The sequence below is a fragment of the Orycteropus afer genome, unplaced genomic scaffold, assembly GCF_000298275.1.
Source record: "Orycteropus afer afer isolate SDZICR_OR568_19922 unplaced genomic scaffold, OryAfe1.0 scaffold00035, whole genome shotgun sequence".
NCBI classification, from domain to species: Eukaryota; Metazoa; Chordata; class Mammalia; order Tubulidentata; family Orycteropodidae; genus Orycteropus; species Orycteropus afer.
Window position 1 is genome coordinate 11,041,066 of NW_006921622.1, and position 25,955 is coordinate 11,067,020.

Consider the following 25,955-nt stretch of genomic DNA (forward strand, 5'->3'; position numbering starts at 1 on the left):
ATATCTTCAGCTGAAACAAGGCCAGTGGCTGACTGTGTAACAGACCATCAACTGCTCATATGCAAGTTCAACTTGAAGCTGAAGACAATTAAAACAAGTCCATGAGAGCCAAAATATGACCTTGAATATATCCCTCCTGAATTTAGAGACCATCTAAAGAACAGATTTGATGCATTGAACACCAGTGACCAAAAACCAGAAGAATTGTGGGAAGACATCAAGAGCATCATCCATGAAGAAAGCAAGAGGTCATTAAAAGGACGAGAAAGAGAGAAAAGACCAAAATGGATGTCAGAAGAGACTCTGAAACTTGTTCTTGAGGGAAGAGTAGCCAATGCGAATGGAAGAAACGACAACATAAAAGAGCTGAACAGAAGATTTCAAAGAGCAGCTTGAGCAGACAAAGCCAATTACTGTAATGAAATGTGCAAAGACCCTGAGTTAGAAAACCAAAAGGGAAGAACATGCTCGGCATTTCTCAAGATGAAAGAACTAAGGAAAAAATTTAAGCCTCGAGTTGCAATATTGAAAGATTCTATGGGAAAAATATTGAATGATGCAGGAAACATCAAAAGAAGATGGAAGGAATACACAGAGTCACTGTACCAAAAAGAACTGGTTGATCTTCATTCATTTCAGGAGGCGGCATATATTCAAGAACCAGGTACTGAAGAAAGAATTCGAAGCTGCACTGAAGGAATTGGCAAAGAACAAGGCTCTAGGAATTGACAGAATACCCACTGAGATGTTTCAACAAATGGATGCCCTGCTGGAGGCACTCACTCAGTTATGCCAGGAGATTTGGAAGTCAGCTACCTGGCCAGCTGACTGGAAGAGATCCATATTTGTACCCATTCCAAAGAAAGGTGATCACACAGAATGTGGAAATTATCAAACAATATCATTAATATCACATGCAAGTAAGATCTTACTGAAGATAATTCAAAAAATGGTTGCAGCAGTATATTGACAGAGAACTTCAGAAATGCAAGCTGGATTCACAAGAGGACATGGAACTAGGGATATAATGGTGGATGTCAGATGGATCTTGGCTCAAAGCAAAGAATACCAGAAAGATTTTTACTTGTGTTTTATTGACTTTGCAAAAGCATTTGATTGTGTAGATCATAACAAATTGTGGATAACATGGAGAAGAATCGGAATTCCAGAACACTTAATTGTACTCATGAGGAACCTGTACATAGACCAGGAGGCTGTCATTCAAACAGAAAAAGGGAACACTGCATGGTTTAAAATCAAGAAGGGAGTATGTCAGGGTTGTATCCTTTCAGCATACTTATTCAGTCTGTATGCTGAGCAAATAATCTGGGAAGCTGGACTATATGAAGATGAACGTGGCATTAGGATTGGAGGAAGAATCATTAACAACCTGCAAACGTTGATGACACAACTTTGCTTGCTGAAGTGAGGCTGACTTGAAGTACTTACTGATGAAGATTGAAGAATACAGTCTGCAGTATGAATTACATCTCAATATAAAGAAAATAAAAATCCTCACAACTGGTCCTATAAGCAACATTACGATAAATGGAGAAAAGATTGAGATTGTCAAAGACTTCAAATTGCTTGTTCTACAGTCAGCGTCAAAGCAGCAGTCAGGACATCAGACGATGTATAGCACTGAGAAAATGGGCTGCAAAGGACCTTTTTGAAGTGCTGAAGAGCAAAGATGTCTCCTTGAACACTAAGGTGTGCCTGACACAAGCCATGATATTTTCAATTGCCTCATATACATGTGAGAGCTGGACAATGAATAAGGAAGACTGAAGAAGAATTAATGCTTTTGAGCTGTGTGCTGGCAAAGAGTGCTGAAAGTATCGTGGACTGCTAAAAAAACTAACAGGTCTGTCCTGGAGGAAGTGCAGCCAGAATGCTCCTCGGAGGCGAGAATGGCCAGCCTTCATCTCACCTAATTTGGTCATATTGTCAGAAGGGACCATTCCCTGGAGAAGGATGTCATGCTTGGTAAGGTGGAGGGTCAACAAAAGAGGGGAAGGCCTTCAATGAGATGGATTGACACAGTGGGAGTGGCGATGGGCTCAAGTATAGCAAGAATCATGGAGCTGGCTTAGTATCGGGCAGTGTTTCGTTCTGCTGTGCATAGGGTCACTATGAGTTGGAGACAACTTGACAGCACCTAACAACAACAGAACAAGGAATACACACAAAAATACAAGAACTAATAAGAGTTTAACAAGGGGGTCACAGGATTCAAGATCAGTAAACAAAAAGCAATTGTGTTTTTATTTGTGAATCATGAAAAATCCAAATAAGAAAATAGTTTTATTCACTGTAGCATCAAAAGTATAAATAAATCTAGCAAAAGAAGTATAAGACTTGTACACTGAAAGTTACATCTAAAAAAAAAAAAAAACTAAACTCACTGCCATCAAGTCAATTAGACTCATAGCAACCCCTCCTTGGGTTTCTAAGGCAGTGTCTCTATGGAAGTAGATTGCCCAATCTTCCTTCCAAGGAGTGGCTGGTGGGTCTGAACTGCCAGCCTTCTGGTTAGCAGTCAAGTGCATAAAGACAATAAATGGGAAGACAATCCATGCTCATAGATTGGAAGACACAAAATTGTTAAGAGGACAGTACTCCCCAAGTTGATCTATATTTTCAATGTAATTGCTGGTGAAGTCCCAGCTGACTTTTTTTTTTTTTTCCAGAAATTAAGAAACTGATCCTAAAATCCATATGAATCTTGTGGGACACTTGGTTAATTGGCATAACATAGTTTGTAAAAGTAATTTTCTACATCCTAGTTTGGTGAGGAGCGTCTGGGGTCTTAAAAGCCTGTGAGTGGCCATCTAAGACAACTATGAGTCTCTACTCATCTGGAATAAAAGAGAATGAAGGAAACCAAAGCCTCAAAGAAGAACCTAGTCTTCAGGATTAAGAGCCCAAACAAACCGCAGCTTTCATTGTGCCTGAGGCCAGAAGAACTAGATGTGCCCAGCTACCTCTACTGACTGTTCTGACCAGAGGCACAATTAGAAGGTTCCAGATAGAATGGGAGAAAAATGTAGAACAAAACTCAAATCCCTGAAAAAGGCCAGATTTGCTGGACTGATAGAAACTAGAGAACCCCCTGAGACAACTGCACAGATCCCCATTGAACTTGAGACTGAAGCTACTTCTGGAGATACCTTTTATGCAAATAGGTTGGCTTATAGAATAAACAGTATCACTGGTAAGTACTATGTTCCCCAAATAATCAACTATATGAGATCAAATAGTCAACATTTGTCCTAAAGTAAAGGTGAGAAGGTAAGGAGGGGCAGGAAAGCTAGATTAATGGAAGCAGAACAAACAGAATGGAAATAATGAGAATGTTGACATATTGTGGAAAATGTAACCAATGTCACAGAACATTTGTTAAAAAAAAATTGTTTAATAAGAACCTAATTTGCTGTGTAAACTTTCACCTAAAACACAATAAAATATTATTAAAACACCAACACAAAGTCCATATGGAAATGCAAAAGACATAGACTAGCCAAAACAATCCTGCAAAAGAAAAAAGGACTTGCATTGCCCAGTCTCCAAACTTACGAGCTACAATAATCAGATCAGGGTAGTACTTGCTTAAGTAAAGACATGTGTCAATGGAATTCAGTTGGGAATCTAGAAATAAACTCTCACATTTATGATCAATTGAGTTTTGACAAAGATGCCAAGACAATTTAATGTGGGAAGAGTAGTTTTTTCAACAAATAGTGTTGGGACAATTATACTCATGTACAATAAAGATAAATTTTGACACTGATACTATATCATATGCCAAAATTAACTAAAAATAAATCATAGACATAAATATGAGCTAAAACTATACACTTTTTAAAAAAACTATAATTGTTTTAGAAAAATATATAGACATAAAGCTTCATAATCTAAGTTAGGCAAAGAATTCTTAGATATGACACCAGCAGCATAAATACACACATACACACAAAATGAAAAATTGGGTTTCATTACAGCTGAAACTTTTATGCTTCAAAAAACACCATTAAGAAAATGAAAAGACCAGCCACAGACTGGGAGAAAATATTTGCACATCATATATTTAAGAAGGAACTTGTGTCACGAATATAGATACCTCTTTTAACTCAAAAAGAAGAGGAAAAGTAACCAAATTAAACAGTGAAAAAATGATTTGAATAAACGTTTCATCAAAGAGCATATACAAATGGCTGGTAAGCACATGAAAAGATGTTCAACATCATTAGTCACTAGGTAAATGCAAATCAAAACCATAATGAGGTTTATTTCATATCCACAAAAATGGCTATATTAGTAAGATGTTGTTATGTGCCATTGAGTCAGACCCAATTCATAGCGACCCCTCCTTGGGTTTCCTAGGCAGTATCACTATGGAAGTAGATTGCCCAACCTTCCTTCTGAGGAGTGGCTGGTGGGTTTGAACCGCCAGCCTTCTGGTTAGCAGTCAGGTGCCTTAGGCACTACACTACCAGAGCTCCCAATCAGTAAGATAGACAGTAGCAAATGTTGATCAGGATGTGAAAAACTTTGAATCTTACTACATTGCTGGTAGAAATGTAAAATGTTGCAGTCACATTGGAAAAGAGTTTGGTAGTTTCTCAAAATGTTAAAGGTAAGTTTACCATTATCACCTAACAGTTCCCCTCCTAGGTGTCTGCCCAAAAGAAATTAAAATATTGTCTCCAACAAGCCTTGTATATGAATCTTTATAACAGCAGCATTCATAATAGCCAAAAGTGGAAATAACCCAAATGTCTATGAACTGGTGAATGGATTAAAAAAATGTGGTAAATCTGTAAAGTGGAATACTATTTGGCAGTGAAAAGAAACAAAGTGAATGATACATGCTATAACATTGATAATACAGAAAACATGTTTAGTGAAAGAGGACAGACACAAAAGTTCATATATTATATAATTCCATTTATATGAATTGCTGAGAAAAGTCAAAACTATAGAGACCAAAAGTAGATTAGTGGTTGCCAGGGCCTGATGGCAGGGAGGGAAGGGAATAAAAAGGGTTTCTTTTTGAAATAATGAAAAGATTCTAAAATTATATTGTGGAGATGATAAGTTTACTAACAATAATTGTACACTTAAAATGAGTAAATCTTATGGTATATAAATTGTAGCTCAATAAAATTGTTAAAAATCATAAGCCCAGAAATGTACATATAAACAAAATCTTTACTAACTAATGCACTATTCCTTCTTTCATACTGGATTATTTAGCTGATTATTAATCATGACATATATTCTTATCTTGAAGAATATAACCATAAATCAAGTATATTTCTTCCAGATGAAAGATAGTAAAGCTCAGTGAATTTCTAATGTCATAGAATCTTTTCTAGAGTTCTTGATTAATAATGTAACTTTGTGGTACATTACCAGCTTGGGACTAGTAGAATTAGAGTAAAGCTATATATATGGTACAGTAGATGTGATGTCTGCTGCTCAATTAATCGATGTTGTCACCAATGACAGTTGCAGTGCAGTGAATTACTTAATATGGCTCTTCTAGCCATAGTCTTTGTGACTCTCACAGGTGACTGAGTGGGACTATGCAAATGTAAGGTGCTTGTGGCGCACCAAAGGGATCAGATGTCTTGCTAATAATGTAAATAAGGTACACGGCACCCTTGAACGGGTGAGACTATGCAGACAGAGTATATGGAACCCTAATATAAGGATTGGTCAGTTTTGCCATCTGCTAGGCTTAAAATGGGAGCTCTGGTAGCATAGTGGCTAAGACACTTGCCTGCTAACCAGACGGCTGGCGGTTCAAACCCACCAGCCACTCCTCGGAAGGAAGGTTGGGCAATCCTACTTCCGTAGTGATACTGCCTCGGAAACCCAAGGAGGGGTCGCTATGAGTCGGGGCCGACTCCACGGCACATAACAACAACAACAACAACAAGGCTTAAAATAGCCATCCCAGAGTTGCAGAGGGGAGAATCTCCCTACCATCAAGAAAGAAGAGCCCCAGGAGTGGAGCATGTCCTTTAGACCTCAGATCCCTGTGCTGAACCTCCTTGACCCAGGAGACAGAGTTGTAACACTTTGCTGAGATGTCAAGAAGCAGGAGAAGAAAAACAGTGGCAGCAGAGGCAGCCGAACCAAAATACCAGCACGAGAGAGAGCAGTGGGCTTCCCGGCCATGGAGTGAGAAAGCTGAGTGCCCTCAGGAAAGAGGTTTGCTGGTGGAATGGAATGCCTCTTTGGGTACCTATCATCACAGCTAAAAGAGCTTTGTTAACATTTGCTCAAGCAAGGCAGAGGCCAAGGGACCACAGGGCCAAGAGGCCGAGGCTAGAAGAAGCATGCATGTAGAATGACTGAAAAGAATCTGTCTTGATTGAAGAACTGAGTTGTTTCTGATCCTGAATTGTAATCTGTTACTTCCCTAATAAACCCCGTAATTGTGAGTATTGTCTGTGAGTTCTTTGTGGCCATTGCAACAGATTTTTGAATCCAGCAGAGAAGCAGAGTGCCTCCTTCAGAGGAGGGATGGTTGATGTCAGAATTGGTAAAAAGGTTAGAGGGTGGTGGCATGTCTGACCTTCACCTCATAATAATTAGCCTTGGAGTGTTGATGTTGATCCTTATCTGCCCTTGTGAAGTTGGAGGTCAGATGCCACTGTCCTCACACCTTTTTTGCAGCAGTTAAGTTAAATTTGTTGACCTGCTAAGATCACTATGACCCTAAGGTGGTTCACAAAGGTATAACTAGGTGTGTTAGGAATCAAGAATTTAATTTCAAGTTATATTGAACTGTTTATGGAAAGAAGTTGGGCTACATTTCATACATTTCCTTATTTTATTTAATTTATAAAACAATGTTTGAGTGTTTATGTGTTGAGAGATAAGAACAGTTATACAAGACTGATTAGCCTGGGTCTCTGGGAAAACTTAAATCTAAGAGTTCCATTACTGATAGCACAAATGTGTTGAAAGTCTGCTGTATCCATGTACCTGTTATAAAAATTTACAACACGAAAATAAAAATGTTCTTGACATTTCAAGAGCACTGCTAAAATTTCAATGGCAGGATTGAAGACTATATCAGTTAAGGCCTCAGAGAGAGTAGGTAATCAGAAGAAAGGCTGTAAGGATGTAATGAAGCACAAAACCATATACAAAGAGATGTGGAATCCTAGTGGAAAAAGCATTAGACAAACCCAGTTGTTTTGTAGCTTTCCAAAGTGAAGTGGGCAGCGTTTAATGAAAAACAAAATCACAAACAGCCATGGCCTTAGAGCTGACTGCAGCAATGTGCTATAGTCACATTAGGGCCCTTCTTCAGATGGGGCAGCAACACACAGTATTATTCTGAAATACTATGGAGTCTGGGGAAGCAGGGAGAAGGTGGGTCAGGTATGGATGGGTTGTTCTTTTACTTGTGGATGTTATACTCCCTAGTATTGAGGGAATAGAACCTGTCAGGCATATGTGAACGGGGAAATTTTTATCCATGAGCTACCAGAGCATATCTGCAAATGTTCACTGAATAGGCACACGGTAGAATATTTCTGATTATGTACCTATGAGCTATGAAACCTTTTAGAGAACATAGAACACCTGAGAATAGCACTCTGTGTTAAACTGATTATTTTCTTATATTAATTGTTTGAAAGGAACAGGAAGCATTAGTTATCTCACAGTTTCCTATATACAAATTTTTAAACTAATAAAATACACATATTAATTTATGGTCTATAATTTATGCTTTATAATTTTAACTATGATTACTTCATAGGTGTTTTAAGAGCTCAATAATACACTATACTTGTTAAGGTTTAATGAGAACAACTGGCAGGTTATTCCATTTGGTTTAATAAAACCAGTTAAAGATAGGACTCTATCTGACAACTTCCCCCTCCCCCCAAATAATAAAACAAGTTAGACCAGGAAATCTATAGAATGTGAATTAAAATGGAATACTAGTTGGCAATGAAAAGGAACAAAGTATATATGAATTTGTATCATGCTTTTACCAATTATTTACTTTGGTTTGCATTTTGCTTTATATTTTTTCAATAGAGTAAAAAAGCGATAAAGAATATCCTACAAAAATGCACCTATCTACCAGCTCTTGAACCATTTCTATATGATGCTCCTCCCAATATTCTGAAGCATGTGGTTGGACAGTTCAGTAAGGTGAGAAGCATTCTCTTAGCCTATAATTTGGAGAAGAAAATGAAAGTAATTTTTTTTTCTGTTGGGTCAGTGTTTCTTTCTTTTAGATGAGGGTAGGGTTTTAACATAGATTAGTAAAATTCACAAAGAAATATAACACTTCCTTTTTCCTCACATTTTTTACCATAGCTACTACACTGTTGTTTTTTTTTTTTTTTTTTTAGTGATTCCAGGGAGTAATTAGTATGTCAACACATAGCGTCCTTATATTACAGATAATTTATATTGATAAGTGATTTTTCATTGTTGTTGCCAGTGTTTGTTAGTCTCACTTAGGAACAAAGAAAAGATCTTATGAAGAAAAGGAAAAAGGTCTCAGAGCCACTGAAATATTTTTCACTAAGACCGTGTGTTTTACTGTACATGCTTCTAGACAGTTGTTTGGAGCTCATTGACTTATTTTATGAACACTTTCAACAAAGGAAACTATCATATTTCTTAGATCATTGCAGATTAAAGGTAGTAAGATAGAAAGAGCAGGGTTCTAGAAGTAAGAATGACCGGGAGGACTGACTGACTGATGTTACCAAAGGAGGAAAGGAATGACTACATTTCAGTAGTCACTGATGGTTAAGATGTTAATACTTAGCTATCAGGGACTGGTTAAATTATGCTCAGCATATTTGATTTAAGAAAATGGGGTCTGTGAGAGTAGTATCACATAGTGGCTTGGAGCTCAAACTTGAGTTGGAGTGCCTATATTTCCCACTTACCAACTCTCCTATTTTCAGCAAAGTTTTGACCTCTCTAAGTCTTAGTTTCATCACCCATAAAATGGTACTTATCTCGTAGGGTCGAGAGCTCTGGTAGCATAGTGCCTAAACTATTTGACTGCTGACCAGAAGGGTGGCGGTTCAAACCCACCAGCCACTCCTTGGAAGGCAGGTTGGGCAATCTACTTCCATAGTGATTCTGCCTCAGAAACCCAAGGAGGGTTCTCTGTGAATCAGGTTTGACTCAACAGCACATAACAACAAAAACACTTGTAGGGTCATTGTAAAGATTAAATCTGAGATATTGTAAAGAGTTTAGCTCAATACCAGGCATAGTAAGCACTAGAGTGAAAAAAAAAAAAAATTCTTAAGAAATAAGGCATGGAAGTGAATATAGCTAATTCATAAAATTTAACTAAAAAGTGAATAGCAGTACTAATTAATTTTGGTTAGTCAGTTATTATGCTACATAAATGAGATACTATTGTTTGAATAGTATATTTCTACAAATAATGAACAAAAACTATATATTGTCATAACTTTTAAACTGAGGCCTGTAGTTAAATAGGTCTACTTTTAGGTACTTATCTCAAAAGTAGACTCTCTAATAGCCTTCAGTTCTCTGAACTCTTTCCATGATCTCCAACAACTAGACTGACCCTCAGACATCGTGGCCCCTGGAAAATAGGTTTTACATTGCTAAAGCCACCTTAGGATATACTTTTGGCTATTAAACCCATGTTCTGTCTTCCTCCTCCTAAGAAAATAATCAAAGATTTTTTTTCCCTTCTTATTTATATTGGATGTGGGAAACATAATAGCATGCTCCCTCGACAAACCAACTAACCATATAATACCAAGAAAAGACTAAATTACTGCAAGGGGAAAATTGATCCATCTCTTTACTTTTGTGTGCTTTGGCATGTTAAGTAAGAAATTGGCTGGCCAATGTATTCACTAAGAGGGAGGAGGGATAAGGGGCTGAGTGGATCATCTAACAAACTTTGATCATCAGCTCTTAAAATGGATACCTGTTGCTGTTGAGTCAATTCTGACTCATGGCAATTCCCTGTGTGTCAGAGTACAACTGTGCTCTGTGGAGCTTTCAAGGCTGTGATCTTTTGAAAACGGATCACCAGGCCTTTTTTCTGAGATGCCTCTGGATGGGTTTGGAATGCCATCCTTTCAGTTAGTGTTGTTGTTAGGTGTTGTGGAGTTGAATTCTGACTCATAGTAACCCCCATATAACAGAGTAGAACTGCCCTATAGGGTTTCCTAGGCTGTAAGCTTTATGGGAGCAGATTGCCAGGTCTTTCTCCTACAGAGTCCACTGGGTGGGTTCAAACCACCAACCTTTCAATTAACATCCAAATGCTTAGCCATTGTGCCACCCAGGGACTCTGTAAAAATGGATAATGACATTATTTTTGAAAGCTTCATTTTGTAATTTAATCTTACAGGTTAGTGAGCCAGATAGTTCTAGTTTTATTAAACTTACTATGAAAATGAACTATAACCCATATTAAGAATTAAAAATAAGTAGTCAATTAAATAAATCAATGGGCTTTGTGAAATTTAGATAGCCAGCTCAAATAAAGACAGTACCTCATATCACATACTCTTATATAAATAGGCCTTCAGGAATATTTGCTTCTGGTAGAATTTTGTGTACTCTTAACTTAAGGATACCAGAGCACTAGAAAGAGATGGGAAAGCAAGGCAGGTGGTAAAAAGATACTAGTTAAATGTGGCAGAGGACAGAGACAGGAAGTAATGAAAATTCTTCAGGTCAAATAAAATATGTAAAACTGATATATCTATAGGCAATTCCAGTTTTCAACAAATACCAATGTAATCTTTTTTTGTCCAGTTGATTTATTTTATCTTTCTGTTAGTAAGATCCTTTTGTAGTTTTAAATATTAAATTCCTACATGCATTCAGCACTCAGTTAAGTATAGACGAAATAGAATAATAATAATAATAATAGAATAAGAAATAGACGAAATAGATAAAACAAAGTTCTTCTTCAAAGAACTATATACCTAGCTGGGAAGACCAGAAAACACTTAAATTTACTAGGCTTCATGATAAATTTAATTTTTTTAGAAGGAAAGAATAAGTTAAGGCAGTCTAAGGTATTTGGAGAGGACTTTGGTGGCAGTAGTACAAGTGAAAAAAAGCTGGTCCTTGAAGGAAGAGTAAGAATGGGAGGGACAAGAATGTTTCTGTTACAGGGACTAGCAGTGGCCAAGTTGTTGTTGTTTTTGCTATGTGCCATTGACCCAACTCTTGGGTTTCTGAGGCAGTATCACTATGGAAGTAGATTGCCCCATCTTCCTTCCGAGGAGTGGCTGGTGGGTTTGAACCGCCAGCCTTCTGGTTAGCAGTCAAGTGCCTTAGCCACTGTGCTACCAGAGCTCCTGCAGTGACCAAGTAAGAGAGCAGAATTCCCACATTTCAAGGCCACACCCTCTCCATGACCTTCCTTGTTTGGTCAGTCTCTTTTGTCTTGCATAATGAATTTTTTCATTTCTACTGGCTTTTTTCTCTCACCATACAAACATGCTGAAATCTCTTTGATCTTAAGAACAACAAAAACAACAACAACAAATCCTAGCTTTCTGTCCTATCCTACTGATTTCTCTCAGTTTTCTCTTCATGAAGCATTAAAGTTTGATTTTACTTTCTTACTTCCAAGGAGCTCTGGTGGTGCATCGTTAAAGCATTTGGCTGTTAACCAAAAGGTTAGTGGTTTGAACCCACAAGTTGCTCTGCAGAAGAAAGATGAGGTAGTCTGCTTCCATAAAGATTTACAGCCTTGGAAACCTTATGGGGGTCACTGTGGGTCTGAATCAACTTGATGGCAGTGAGTTTAGTTTGGTTTGGTTTCTTACGTACAATGCTGTCCTCAACTGATGGTAATCCTACTTCCTCTACTTGCCATCTACTTGCAACTGCCTTTGCTTAATTCTTCAGTACCCTTTTAATTGCCAAACCAATGGTTTTTCTTTTTAGTTCTTATTGGTTGATTTTTAAAATCTACTCTTAGATTAATTCTTTCTTTTCTCTACCTACTCCTTAGTATATTCATTCATTTGTTAAACATTTATTGAATATTGATTAGGCACCAGGCATTAAGGATATAAATGAACAAATGTTACAGTTTTTGCCTCAGTGACATTTATGTGTGACAGACATATAAACAAATACATTATTATGTGGTAAATGCACAAGTAGGAGTTTATAGATAAAGTGCTGTGAGGTAAGCATTTAACTTATCTTGGGATAAGAGGGTTGAGGGGAGTCCTAGATAAGGTTTCTTGAAGGAGGTGACATCTGAGTTGAGTCTTAAAAAATGAGTAAGAGTTAGCCAAGTAAAAAGGGGAAGGTACATAGATTGTGGAAGGCATTCTAAGAAGAGGAAACTACATGGGCAAAGGTAGTACATGCACATTTTGATGTTACTGAAATAAAATTGAGGATAGAGATTAGTGGAAAGGAGTCTGGAGAAGCATTTAGGAGTTGGGTCACAGAAGGCTTATGACTTGTTAAAGAGCTTGCCTCTTATTTTTAGGTAGTGGAGAGGGCTTGAATGGGTGTAAGCACTTCGTTTTCTATATATCATTGCCTTTATTCTATCACTACAGCATAAAAAGTTAATACACTTGTAAAAAGTACATTTTACTTCCATCATCAGCAAATTTAGGCTCATTATGTTATAGGTATAGTGGACATAAATTCTCCTTTACATTTTCTCAGATATATTATTGCTTTTCAGTACTAAAAAGTAGTTTAAAGAAAAGCTGGCATTTTTATGTGTTTCACTGTTCAAGGTGCTGCCACATGATAGCAAAGCTCGACGACTGTTTGTAACAAGTGGTGGACTTAAAAAGGTTCAGGAGATTAGAGCAGAACCTGGATCTCTCCTTCAAGAATACATCAACAGTATTAATAATTGTTACCCAGAGGAAATAGTAAGGTAGGAAAAATTGACTTTGAGATATTCAATATTAAAACACAGTTTGTCTGTTTTCAAATCTAGATTTTATATCTACTGTGTCAAATTGTGGACTTTGAAATACTGCATGAGACCAATGTATACTTTTACTTCTCTCTTGACTTCTTTTTCTCCCCAAATTAAATAATGTTCTGATTAACACATCCATTTCCAAATCAAACTGGAGGACCTTTTCAGATACTTCTCTACTAATTTAATATATGCTTTACTAAATAATATCTATTATAGAGTTTAAACAAATAAAACATAAATTTCATTTCTTTAGTATGTAAACTGTAAATACCTGATTTAGAAAAGACCTGTAGGTTCCAAATCCATTTGCCTGGTTCCCTGCATATTACTTTTCTGCCTTAAGCTCACATTTACATTGATAGGAGTATTATAAACATGAAAGCAATGTGGAGTATTAGAAGGAAGATTACTATCTACATGCTGAAAAAATAAATAAATAATGTTGTTTGCTATATGCAGGTGCCTCAGAGAATTTCAGCAGGAAGCTCTTTACGTATGTACATACATACATATGAGTGTGTGTGTGTGTATGTATGTATATGTGTATATATATACATATATATATATTTATATATATGCATATACATATTTGCAATGAGGGAGCTCTGGTGGCATAGTGCCTAAAGCATTTGACTGCTAACCAGAAGGCTGGCAGTTCAAACCCACCGGTCACTCCTCGGAAGGAAGATGGGGTGATCTACTTCCGTAGTGATACTACCTCAGAAACCCAAGGAGGGGTTGCTATGAGTCAGGTGTGACTCGACAGCATGCAACAACAACAACAACAACATTTGTAATGAGATTGATTTGCTGAGAATTAAACCCAGACTTCAGTCCTTATAACTTGAAGGGGAACTGTGCCAGAAACCCAAAATAAGCACAGAGTTACCCGGAAAACATGGAATTATTTTAACATATTAATCTTGAAAAATGCCCACAAAATATGATGAGTAAAAGACAATATTTATATGTTTTTCTGCTAGGGGAGGCCAGGAAAGGAAGCAGGAGCTGGTAGCCGGCTGGAACAAGTTAGGGGAGGCCAGGAAAGGAAGAGAGAGCTGGCGATGGGTGGGAACAGCAAGGGAGGCCAGGAAGTGAGCAGAGCAGTTTGAAACAGCTAAGGCAGACAAACTTGTCTGTCAGTTGTCTTATTATGGTGGCTGGGGTGTTGGTGTGAGGCTGGAGGCTATACCACTGGTGTTTCAAATGCCAACAGGGTTACCCATGGTATACAGGTTTCAGTGGAGCTTCCAGACTAAGACAGACTCGGAAGAAGGAAGAGGCCATCACTTCTCAAAGAATTGGCCAGTGAAAACTTTATGTATAGCAGTGAAACACTGTCTGATGTGTTGCTGAAAAATGTTATGAATAGCCCTGAAACACTGTCCGATATAGTGCTGGAAGATGAACCCCTTAGGTCAGAAGGCGATCAGAATATGACTGGGGAAGAGCTGCCTCCTCAGAGTAGAGCCAACTGTAATGATGTAAATAGAGTAAAGCTTTCAGGACCTCCATTTGCTGATGTGGCACAACTCCAAATGAGAAGAAATAGCTACAAACATCCATTAATAATTGGAACATGGAATGTACGACGTATGAATCTAGGGAAATTGGAAGTTGTCAAAAATGAAATGGCACGCATGAAGATTGATATCCTAGGCATTAGTAAGCTAAAATGAACTGGTTTAGGCCATTCTGAATCAGACAACCATATGATCTACTATGCCAGGAATGACAAATAGAAGAGGAGTGGTGTGGCATTCATCATCACAAAGAATGTTTCAAGATCTGTCTGTCAGCTATAGGATAATACCCATACATCTACAAGGAAGGCCAGTTAATACTACTATCATTCAAATTTATGCACCAACTACCAAACCCAAAGATAAGGAAATTTAAGATTTTTACCAACTTCTGCAGTCTGAAATTTCCCAAACATGCAATCAAGATATGTTGATTATGGCTGGTGATTGGAATGCAAAAGTTGGATTATGTCCTTGGTGATAAAAATGACACTAGCGATCACACGGTAGAATTTTGTAAGACCAATGACTTATTCATTGCAAATACCTTTTTTCAACAACACAAATGGCAGCTATATACGTGGACTTCACCAAATGGAGTATACAAGAATCAGACTGACTACATCAGTGGCAAGAGGCGATGGAGAAGCTCAATATCTTTGGCCAAAACAAGGCCAGGAGCTGATTGTGGAACAGACCATCAACTGCTCATATGCAAGTTCAAGTTGAAGTTGAAGACAATGAAAACAAGTCCATGAGAGCCAAAATATGACCTTGATTTATATGCCTCCTGAATTTAGAGATTATCTAATGAATAGATTTTATGCATTGAACGCCAGTGACCCAAAACCAGAGGAATTGTGGGATGACATAAAAAAATCATCCATGAAGAAAGCCAAAGGTCATTAAAAAGACAGAAGAGGAAGAAAAGACCAAAATGGATGTCAGAAGAGACTCTGAAGCTTGCCCTTGAATAGAGAGTAGCTAAAGTAAATGGAAGAAATGACAAAAGAGCTGAGCAGAAGATTTCAAAGATCAGCTCAGGAAGACAAAATCACTTATTATAATGAACTGTGCAAAGACCTAGAGTTAGAAAACCCAAAGGGAAGCACACACGCTGTATCCTTTTACCATACTTACTCAATCTGTATGCTGAGTAAATAATCCAAGAAGCTGGACTATATGAAGAACTCAGCATCAGGATTGGAGGAAGACTCATTAACAACCTGTGATATGCAGATGACACAGCATTGCTTGCTGAGTGAAGAAGACTTGAAGCACTTACTGATGAAGATCAAAGAATACAAGCTGCAGTATTTATTACATCTCAACATTAAAACATTAGGAGCTCTGGTAGCATAGTGGCATAGTGGCTAAGGGACTTGATTGTTAACCAGAAGGCTGGTGGTTCAAACCCACCAGCCTCTCATCAGAAGGAAGGTTGGGCAATCTACTTCCATAGTGATACTGCCTCGGAAACCCAAGGAGGGTCACTATGAGTCAGGTCCGACTCAATGGCACATAACAACAACAACAACAATATTAAAAAAAAAAAAAATTCTAACAATAGGACCAAAAAGCAACATCATGATAAATGGATTGAAGTTGTCAGGGATATATTCCAGTTTACTAGGATCCACAATCAATACCCATGGAATGAGCAGTCAGGAAATCAGATGACATTGCAGTGGGCAGATCTGCTGCAAAAGACCTCTTTAAAGTGTTAAAGAGCTAAGATGTCACTTTGAAGACTAAGGCATGCTTAACCCAAGATACGGTATTTTTAATCACCTCATATGCATGTGAGAACTGGACAATGAATAAGGAATACTGAAGAACTGATGTATTTGAATTATTGTGTTGGTGAAGAATACTGAAAATACCATGGACTCCCAGAAGAATGAACAAATCTGTCTTGGAAGAAGTACAACCAGAATGCGCCTTAGAATAAGAATGGCCAGACTTCATCTCACATACTTTGGTCATGTTGTCAAAAGGGGCCAGTCCCTGGAGAAGGATATCATGCTTGGTAAAGCAGAGAGTGAAAAAGGAGAAGACTCTCAACAAGATGGATTGACACAGTGGGTACAAGAATGAGAAAGCAAAGCAGAGCAAAGTGTGAAGAAGACGCAAGAGCGGGCAGTGTTTTTTGTTCTGTTGTACATAGGGGCGCTATGAGTCAGAACTGATTTGATGGCAGTTAATAACAACATCATACATACATATATATATATATATAAAACAAATATACAAATTCAAAGAAGTTAGTCTAATGTATAAATTATGTGTGAAACTACTACGTGAAGGAAGAGGGTTTTTTAACTGGAAAAGAAAATAAAGTTAATTTTTATACATGGAATTTCTTAACATAAACCATATTATAAAACAGTGAAAGAAAGCAAACTATAAGATCTGTAAAGTAGAATGAGTTATTAGAATCAACCAGTGTAAGGCATTTTCATGAATAGAAGTTTTCGTTACTACGCTCTAGGAGTATTTTAACTGAGCAACCAGTGGAAATCAAAAAACTCTCTCAATTTAGAATTTACTCCACGTTTTTTTAAATGCCATTGTAAATTTTTAATTTATTCTGTGATTTAGGGTTTCATTAAAAAATTTGGCTAAATATTAACCATGAAGAATTTTGGTTAGCTGACAAAGTTTTTCACATTTCTGATATTTTTTTAAAGCATGATGTTCACAAAAGGTGTTTTATAGAAGTCTTTGAAACTTTGTCTTTCTGTGAAAATAGACAAATATAATCTCAAAATAGTTTTATATAGTTCTCAATATTTACTTGGGACTATTTTAGAGCTAATTATCCCTTTTAAGTCAGATTTAATGGATACATTATCTCTGCTGTTACTGTTGTTGTTGTTGTTATGTGCCGTCGAGTCGGCCCGAACTCATAGCGACCCCTCCTTGGGTTTCCGAGGCAGTATCACTGCGGAAGTAGGATTGCCCAACCTTCCTTCCGAGGAGTGGCTGGTGGGTTTGAACCGCCAGCCGTCTGGTTAGCAGGCAAGTGTCTTAGCCACTATGCTACCAGAGCTCCCCTGCTTACTAGCTTAAATATTTATTTCACATTGTCCTCCAATTTTAATAATTTTAAAAAATCTTTTAAAAAATTGTAATAAAGGTAACTGGTGTGATGAGAGGGAATAGCCCCTAAAATAGAAGTTAGAAGACCTAAGCTGAGTCTTGGGTCTGCTATTTCAAACTGTGTGTCCTTGGTAATTCATTTAGTATCTCTTGACTTCAGTTTGTTTCATATATAAAGACTCTCTGAATACAGTGTACCATTCCACAGCCATAAGATTTTTTTTTTTTTTTAATTTTTATTGTGATTAGGTGAAAGTTTCCAGAGCAAATTCATTTTCCCATAAGGTATTTTTTGAACTCCTTTGTCTTCTGGGTCTCTGCCTACACTGGGGAGAATTTGTTTTTGGGAAACATCTAATTTGGTGATGCATGCAGTAAGCTTTCCATTTAGCACATTTCTGGTATCATAACAAATAATACAATATAGTAATAACCCAAACTCCATATGGTTCTAGGATAAGGTTAATTCACTTATATTCTTAAAGGCTATAGACAGGTAAGTTGGGATAGCAATGGTTGATAAACAGAGGGATGGAACTTCTGGTTGTTTTTTTGAGGCTCATTTTGGTTCTTTCCTGAGGAATGTGGCTAAAACTAGAGCTTATGTATCAAATAAACCTAGGTTCTATGTCAGTCCCAACTACTCACCAGATGTGTGACCTTGGTACTTAAAGCCCTCTTAGCCATACTTTCTTTATCTGTAAAATGTGGGTAAAGATAATTACCTACTTCATAGATTTGTCAGAATTAAATTAGATAATGCTCATGAATTGCGTAGCCAAAGGGCTTGCCCGTAGGAACAATTCAACTCAGTAAATACCTATTATTATCCTCTTAGGCTTTCCTATTTTCTGTCTATTGAGATTAAATAACATCTTTCGGAGGATAAAATTAAGCATCATCATAATATAGGGGAAATTACATAGAAATACTTGGCCACTTCTTATTATTGTTTTGCTTTTGATGATAAATGAAAACAAATTTTTGTTTTGTTTTTGCACATATAAACAACATGAGTAAAGATTATTCTGGTTACATTTAAATTGCTTTTAGTTGCTATGTAGAAGTTTCATACTTTTTCCTCCTGAGAGGCTACTTTTGAATTCCTTAGCATTCGATAGAGTCTGCTTTTTTAATGAGTAACTTTGTGTTATTCATCTCATACTGAGATACATACATAGTGTATTTGCATTTAAGGAAGATTAGGTAGTTCTAAGTATACCCTCTGCTGATAGGGAGAAGGGGGTAAATGTTGAGCATAGTTCCTTCCCTGTGGGAAATGCTGGAGACTGTGGAGTCTGAGGTCCTTGGGGAGAGGTATGGCGAAGGTAACTAGCTTGGAAGTCAGCCAGGTAAAACCTCAAGACTTACTGGTTGGTCCTAATTGATCTGTTGGAGTCTTCTCTTTGTGCTAGAGCAAAAAATAGTATCTCTCTTTGATGGTGTTCACTTAGTTTAATGTGACAGCCACATTTGTTATTTTAAATTTTCTAGTGGCTACATTTAAAAAAGGAAACAGGTAAAATAAATTTTAATGATATATTTTATTTAACACAGTATAACCAAAATATTATTATTTCAACTTTTTAATTGATATAAGAATACTAATGAGATTTCTTGTATATTTTATACTAAAGTTTTGAAATCTGATAAATATTTTATCACTTCTAACACATCTCAATTAATTGCTAAATTCATGAGAAATTCTTGATCTGTATTTAGATTTTATGAAATTACAACTGAAAATAATGATTCATAAGTTACTCCAAACATACCTAAGGGTTTTCCAATAAATGAGTTGAATATCAGTTTTCAAATTTAATTAAAATTAAATAAAATGAAAAATTTATTCCTCACTCACACTAGCCATTATTTCTAGTGCTCAATAGCCACATATGGCTAATGGCTACCATGTTAAACAGCACAGTTTATAAAGTTTTGTTGTACATTTTTAACCTATATAATTTATATATAGTTTTTATATGAAAAGTACTTACCTAGTAACCGGAACATATATAAGAACTAGGAAGATGAGGCTGGCTTTAAAACTTCTAACTAATTCAAACAGACAGAAAAACAGTTGTAAAGTCCTCATTGTAAGAATACTTCTAATTAGCATAACATACTACACAAAACATTGTTCCACCTCCTGCCTTGGCAAGTAGCAACTGGGATCTTAAAAGCTAACAAGCTGCCATCTAGATGCAACTATGGGTCTCTCCTCATCCAGAACAAAGAAGAATGAAGAAAACCAAAATTCATGGAAACAATTAGTCCTGGCGACTGGTACACCATCTGATCTGCAGCCTATATGACTATGAGACCAGAAGAACTAGATGGTGCCCGGCTACCACTGTCTTCCACTTGAAAGGAGATCTATGTAGGAGATCCTTGATAGAGACGGAGAACAATGTGGAACAAAACTCAAAATCATTGGAGGAAAAAAAAAAGGGGGGGGACCAGGTTTGCTGGTCCAATAGAGCCGGATGGAACCACTGAGACTATGGCCCCTAGCTGCCCTTCAGGTCTGGAATTGAACCCACACCTGTGGTTTCCAGCCAAACAAAAGACAGGCATATGAGTTGAACATTTACCTCAAGTAGATACACTCCTTGGAGAGAACAATCATGGGAGAAACAAGGGCTGCTTATGCACAGGGAGACAGCTCAGGGGACAGGAGCCCATGGAGGGATGGACACTGGGAATAGGTAATAGTGGGGAGGAAGTGGGAAGGGAGCTGTTGCATTGTGGTAAACTGTGGTCAATATCATGAGACAAAGTGTATATGAACTGCTGTATGGAAAGTGAATTTGCTCTGTAAACCTTCACCCAAATCACAATAAAATCACACACACACAAAAAAAAGAATACTTCAAAGAAGCCCAGTTGAAGGACGATTTTTTCAAGTATAGGAGGCCTTTAGAGTAGAAACATTCTTCAAGGTAGCTTTTTATGTATGTATGTATGTATGTATGGACATAATGTATGTATTTACCTGTTTAACTTTGAGTGCCTATAAGCACACTATTGAGAAAACACTGCTATGTTTGTCCATCTTAACTTGAAAAATTATGGAAGAAATAAGTAGTATAATATAAATTATGTGAGCTTTTAAGTCAGGTATCTGAGGCAAGATAAAAATCACAAAGGACAAAGCAAAGTCCCTTACATTAAGTTTTATGTGGAGAAAGTGCCTTAGGGAAGGTTAATTATTTTCAATGTTTTGAAAATGTTAAGGAACCTTTCTTAGATGTTTGATCCATTTGTTATATTCTAGAGTGTCTGCCAAATTTGACTTGACATACATTTATCTGCATGTAATTTTCTTCTATACCATAGCAAGTATTCCACAGTGCATTAATCAATATATTTAATAATTTTATACTAAATTTTTAGTAAATTGTTGAATTTATAAACATAAATTTATGGTACTATAGATGCTCAAGAGATAATGAAAATGATTAATTTCCAGGGTTTGTATGATGGAATGTTTGTAAACTATTTATCAAATAGTTCTTTAATATGAATTATACCCCCAGAAATTTATGTTTTATGGGTGGCCATATCTGATGAAAACATACCCTTAGCCTAATCTCTAAGGGAATCAGAATAGAGAAGTTGATTAGTAATGATAGACTTTGTTGTCTAATTTATGAAAGAAATTCTATTATCTATGATGATGAAAGACTGTGATGGCACAGGACCAGGCAGTATTTCATTCTGTTGTACATCGCGTTGCTATGAGTCGGAACTGACTTGACAGCACCTAACAACAACGGGATGCTTAAAGCAGCATCAGTCACTTAGTATAATAAAACAAAAGTCACTGTAATAAAAAAATTACTACTGAAGAATCTTGCTTTGAAAATAAATATTCCTTCTTTTCATTAAATTCATATTCCCTAAGTGTTTTCCCAGTTATCTAGCACAGTATTATAAAATTTTTTTTCTTTGTTAGTCTTTCATTTTATGCTTAATTTTTATTAAACATTCTCAAAAAAAGTAAAAAACTAACCACCCGTCAAATTGGTTCTGACTCATAGTGACCTCTGCTTGGGTTTCCAAGGCGGTAGCACTATGGAAGTAGATTGCGCAGTCTTTCCTTCAAGGAGTGGCTGGTGGATTTAAACTGCCAGCCTTCTGGTTAGCAGTCATATGCTTAGTGTATAATTATTCAGGATGTATTTGAGGTGTCATTCATAGAATTATCTCAGGTAAATACCTTCTACTGAATCTCTTATGTCTTCTGTGCTAAATATTTTCACAAATATCTAATAGAAAATTTTCTTTTTCAGGTATTATTCCCCTGGATATTCAGATACACTTCTGCAGAGGGTGGACAGCTATCAACCACTTATTAAATAAGCAACATTATGTTTTTATACTCAAATTCACAGTAGAACTTTTATGAATAACGATTGTTAAAGTTCTTTCTAAATATTTGAGATAAATACATTCTAGATTTATTCAATATGAAATACATTTAAGTAATATTTTCTAAGTTTATAGAATACTTTAAAAATTAGTAACTTCACTATCTGAGAAACTATACATGGCCATTTGCATGCATAGAATTTGCTCTAAAGGTAGATTTTTACAAAACACTAATGATTTTTAAGGGATTTGTTATTGTTCTAGTAAAAAAATCACACATACACACACACACCCTTCAATGAGATGTAGATGAGAAATAGAGTTCAAAAAATCCTTAGTTACTAAGGCCAGTTGCTTCTATGCATAGCAGAATCAGCCTTGTAAATTCCACAGTAGGATATAGAGGGAGATAGTTGAAAGAAGAAACTGATGACAGGGATACAGGGCACATGAAGTAGACTTTGGTGCTGGCTATATAAATGCATGAACCTACACATAGAATCTGTGGGAAAATTGTTTGATTTTCCTAAGAACTTAGGAAGACCTTACTCATTATTACAAGTTTTCTATGCATTCTTCATCTTCCTCTACATTTTCCTTTCTGTTCATGAGACTGGAGAGGGTAGAAGTCAGCATTAAGCATTATATTATTGCACACACGCTTCCCATTTTCATTGAAAGGTTTCTCAGACTGGCTTTGTTCATGAATAAACAAGGAAGCAGCCATTTAAAGTCCTCAGCATTCCCTTGTCCTAGCTTCACTTCCCAAAATTGAAAAGTCATATTCTCAGGGATTTAAGGAAGTAGTTGAAAAGCATTCCATCAGACTCAGACCTTACATGCATGTTCACTTGGGAAACTGGAGGTAGAGGAGAATTTCAATAAAATTTTAAATAAAAACAGCGTTAGAATTGTTCATTTTATTTGCCCTACCGAGTGTGTTTCTGACATTGGAGAATTCATGATAAACTTTGGAGTCTTGATTAGATGGCATGTGTATGTCTTTTGTTCTAAAGGAGCATTACTTCAAGTGTTCTCTGCTGGTGGCCTGAAGAGGAGGTGACTGCATAACCCAGAGCTCCTTTGGCCACAGTGTTTCTAGTCCCTGTTTTCAGGTTTCCTTATTGAACTCACACACTCCCTCCTTCCACTCTCTCTCCCCAATTCGTCCCTACTTCCGTCCCTTTCTCTCTCTCTCTGTCTCCTCTCACTCTCACTCTTTTGTTTTAGTATCCATTTGTTTTAATATTGTCTGGATTCTTCTCCATTATCATTATTTCTCAGCAATGCTTTGCTTTGCTGTATCTTTTAAAATGTCATCACATGTAAGGTTGCCCCCATTTCTTTTTGCCTTGTATCAATCCAAGATTGCTTCTGATTTGTCTTTTCAGTATTTCCTTGGATCATTTTGTTTCCTTGAAGTAATTTATTTGACTTACTACCAAATCAAACCCACTGCTGTTGAGTAAATTCTGACTCATGGCAACTCTATAGGACAAAGTGGAACTGCCCCACGTGGTTTCTGAGGCTGTAAATCTTTATGGAAGCTGACTGGCATATCTTTTTCCCACTGCATGTCTTTTTTCCCACGAAGCTGCTGGTGGGTTGGGTTCAAACTGTCATCCTTTTGGTTAGCAGCCAAGCATTTTAACCACTGTGCCACAGTTTGTTCAGAGAAAATGTAATTTTCACTTCCAGTTTTGTAGCTTTGCTTTCTCCTTCCTGCATGCCCAGCTTGTCTTAGGAATCCTTTAACAATCTGAACAAATAAAGATAGTTTTCATATTACTTCCATTTTTACCTAGATAACATGTCTGTAATGACAGAAATTGCTTTATCTGAGTTAAAACCGCAGAAATTATGGGAATGGTGAATTTATGTATTTTCTTTCCATTGTACTTTGTACTTGAGCTTTTCACTTCACATATCATTTTAGACTTATCCAATCCTCACTCACTGCCGTCAAGTCGTATCCGACTCATCGCAACCCCGCCTTGGGTTTCCGAGGCAGTATCACTAAGGAAGTAGATTGCCCAATCTTCCTTCCCAGGAGTGGCTGGTGGGTTTGAACTGCCAGCCTTCTGGTTAGTAGTCAGATGCCTTAGACATTACGCCACCAGAGCGCCTACTTATCCAATAGTATTAACAAAGTAAAATATTTAATGATGTTAGTATGTTGTTGTAGTTATGTGCTGTCGAGTTGGACCCGACTCATAGCAACCCCTCCTTGGGTTTCAGAGGCAGTATCACTAGGGAAGTAGATCGCTCCATCTTCCTTCAGAGGAGTGGCTGGTGGGTTTGAATCGCCAGCCTTCTGGTTAGCAGTCAAGTGCCTTAGGCACAACGCTACCAGAGCTCCTAATGTTAGTATAGGTGTCGTAATTTGATTGTATGTTATTTGGAAAATTTATGCTAGGAGATGCTTCTTTGCATAAAATATTTAAAGCAAAATGAAGCTTTCCTTGCTTTTGTAAAGTCTGTTGTGAGGTGTTTTTTTTTTTAAAGTCTTCTTTGTGCTAGAGCAAAAATATTATCTGTCTTTGATGGTATTCTCTGATATTTTCATCCTTGGTTTGAATTATGCCAATTCCAATTCTCTGTGCATATCAACACTTACCTGCAGTTTATTTAAAATTCAGCCATGGTTAGTATATCTCATTTAAATTATGTGAACAGCGATTTATTTTTAGGACTTCTGGAATAGAATTGGTTAAACTTTATTATAGATTCAGTTTACCTGTTGTGGAAATAGGTGAATATTAGTAGTGTCTGCAAAGATGCTGAAAACCTGGATTCTAGTCATTAGTGTGTCAAAGAGAAGGGTGATAATACTTGCTTAGTTTATCCATAGGACACTTATAAAAAATAACCTGCAATCATGTATGTAACACTTTTCTAAACTGCTCCAGTCTGTACAAATGTGACATGTTATTTGTGGGCAATCTGATAGTTCTCTGATATAACTGCTATTTTAATGATAAGTTTTACATTTTGAAAAGTTGGTAATTGTGCAGTATCTTCAAGGTCTCATAGTGGAGTTTAGACCAGATGATTTATGGTAAAGAAAAGATACATTTCCTGCCCTCATGGAGTTTTCTAATATAAACACATTAGCCCAGACACAAGGAGTAGAATAGGCACAAGATATTGAACATGAAACAGGCATATTTAACTTAGAATGTAAAAACAAATGACAGTGTCATATATACAGGATATTGACCTGTTTTTCTAACCCTTTCCTCTCAAACTCCCCCTTTAAAGAAAAGATTAAAGGTTTGCTTGTTTTTAAACTTTATTTGAGGTCCTGCTTAACATAAAAAACCCTGACCTTAAATTCCTGGGTGAGGCCATCGCCAATCTAGGATGTCAAGTTTAGAATCTAACCTTGGAAGAATGAAGCATTTTTCTGTTGGGTTTTCAAATAGCCAAACATTTGCTTTAGACAGGTACTGGTAGACATTGAGGCTAATGAACTGTAGCTTCCCTGCCCCCCCCAAAAGTAGTTGTTTAGAAAATGTTGCTTTGCAGCTATTTTGTTTGTTTCGGACATCAAATGGTAGTTTTAACTATAAATATTGCATTTACCAATTGGTTAAGAGACTTTGGACTTTAAAATTTAGATTTGTCCATAGAATTTTCTAGTAATATGAGTTCTTAAATGCTGTTTTGTTTTTAAAATGTCTTGGCAGGCTATAAAATTAGACTGATATCTATTGATACTGCTTTAAAGAATGATAGGTTTTATTGTTTTTGTAAAAATCAATAAATAATCTTTTTTAAAAATTTTAGGCAATACATGAAAGTTGATAAAGAAGATTGCAAAAGCATAACTCCAAATCTTACAATCCAGAAAGTAATTGCCAGAAAAAAAAAGTTAACATAATTCCAAATACTTCTCTGTACAGATAGAAAACATTTTGGAAAACCATACCCTGCATGCTATTTTAAAATAAACAAAAGTTAACAGTTTTCTTATTTCATGGAAGATG

General features: G+C 36.6%; 1 protein-coding gene across 1 annotated transcript in view; it reads left to right on the forward strand.

Annotated features, from left to right (window-relative positions):
- Nucleotides 1–21,957, forward strand: part of SPAG6 (sperm associated antigen 6) — a 127,416-nt gene extending 105,459 nt beyond the window's left edge. Inside the window, exons 9-11 of the mRNA XM_007936362.2 lie at nt 8,068–8,184; nt 12,771–12,916; nt 21,888–21,957. Coding sequence (XP_007934553.1) covers nt 8,068–8,184; nt 12,771–12,916; nt 21,888–21,957 — 333 coding nt within the window. The remainder of the gene's footprint in view (nt 1–8,067; nt 8,185–12,770; nt 12,917–21,887) is intronic.
- The last annotated feature ends 3,998 nt before the right edge of the window (nt 21,958–25,955 follow it).